This window comes from Penaeus monodon, chromosome 22 (assembly GCF_015228065.2).
Source record: "Penaeus monodon isolate SGIC_2016 chromosome 22, NSTDA_Pmon_1, whole genome shotgun sequence".
Taxonomy (NCBI): domain Eukaryota; kingdom Metazoa; phylum Arthropoda; class Malacostraca; order Decapoda; family Penaeidae; genus Penaeus; species Penaeus monodon.
Genome location: NC_051407.1, coordinates 10,635,876 through 10,636,295, shown reverse-complemented (window position 1 = coordinate 10,636,295; position 420 = coordinate 10,635,876). Strand labels below are relative to the sequence as shown.

At 45.7% G+C, this 420-nt stretch overlaps 1 protein-coding gene across 1 annotated transcript in view; it reads right to left on the bottom strand.

The window, feature by feature from the left end:
• Positions 1 to 420, bottom strand: part of LOC119586935 (putative neural-cadherin 2) — a gene marked incomplete at its 5' end in the record, with an annotated part of 72,205 nt that overhangs the window by 63,124 nt on the left and 8,661 nt on the right. Inside the window, 1 exon segment of the mRNA XM_037935667.1 lies at positions 191 to 306. Coding sequence (XP_037791595.1) covers positions 191 to 306 — 116 coding nt within the window.

The following is a 420-nucleotide window of genomic DNA, read 5'->3' as shown; positions in this document are numbered from 1 at the left end:
GTTTAGCTAAATACGTCTGTTTTAAATGGTCTGTTTATGAACTCGCCTAATAAATCCATCTCTCAAAATTAACGCTTATTACATTTTCACCACACTTAATAACACGTCAATTAAACCTTTCACATTGTTAAAACACTTATTATCACTCATTCATACTTTTCTTTCAACGTTTGCCCCGTCAGCACCTTACCGTGTGTCTGGCCTCATAGTCTAGCGGAGACGTGAGTGTGAGGTGACCTGAGGACCCGTCGACCAGAAACAGACCCGCCAGCCCCCCCGCGACCACGCTGTACATGACATCGGCGTCTGAAAGGAGAGAGTAAGGAGGGTACGGAATGGGGGAGGAGGGGGTAGCGCAGATGTTTTCAGTTTTGAGTTGTCTTTGTGGATTGCTGTAAGCTAAGGCTTATAAGATCCGGC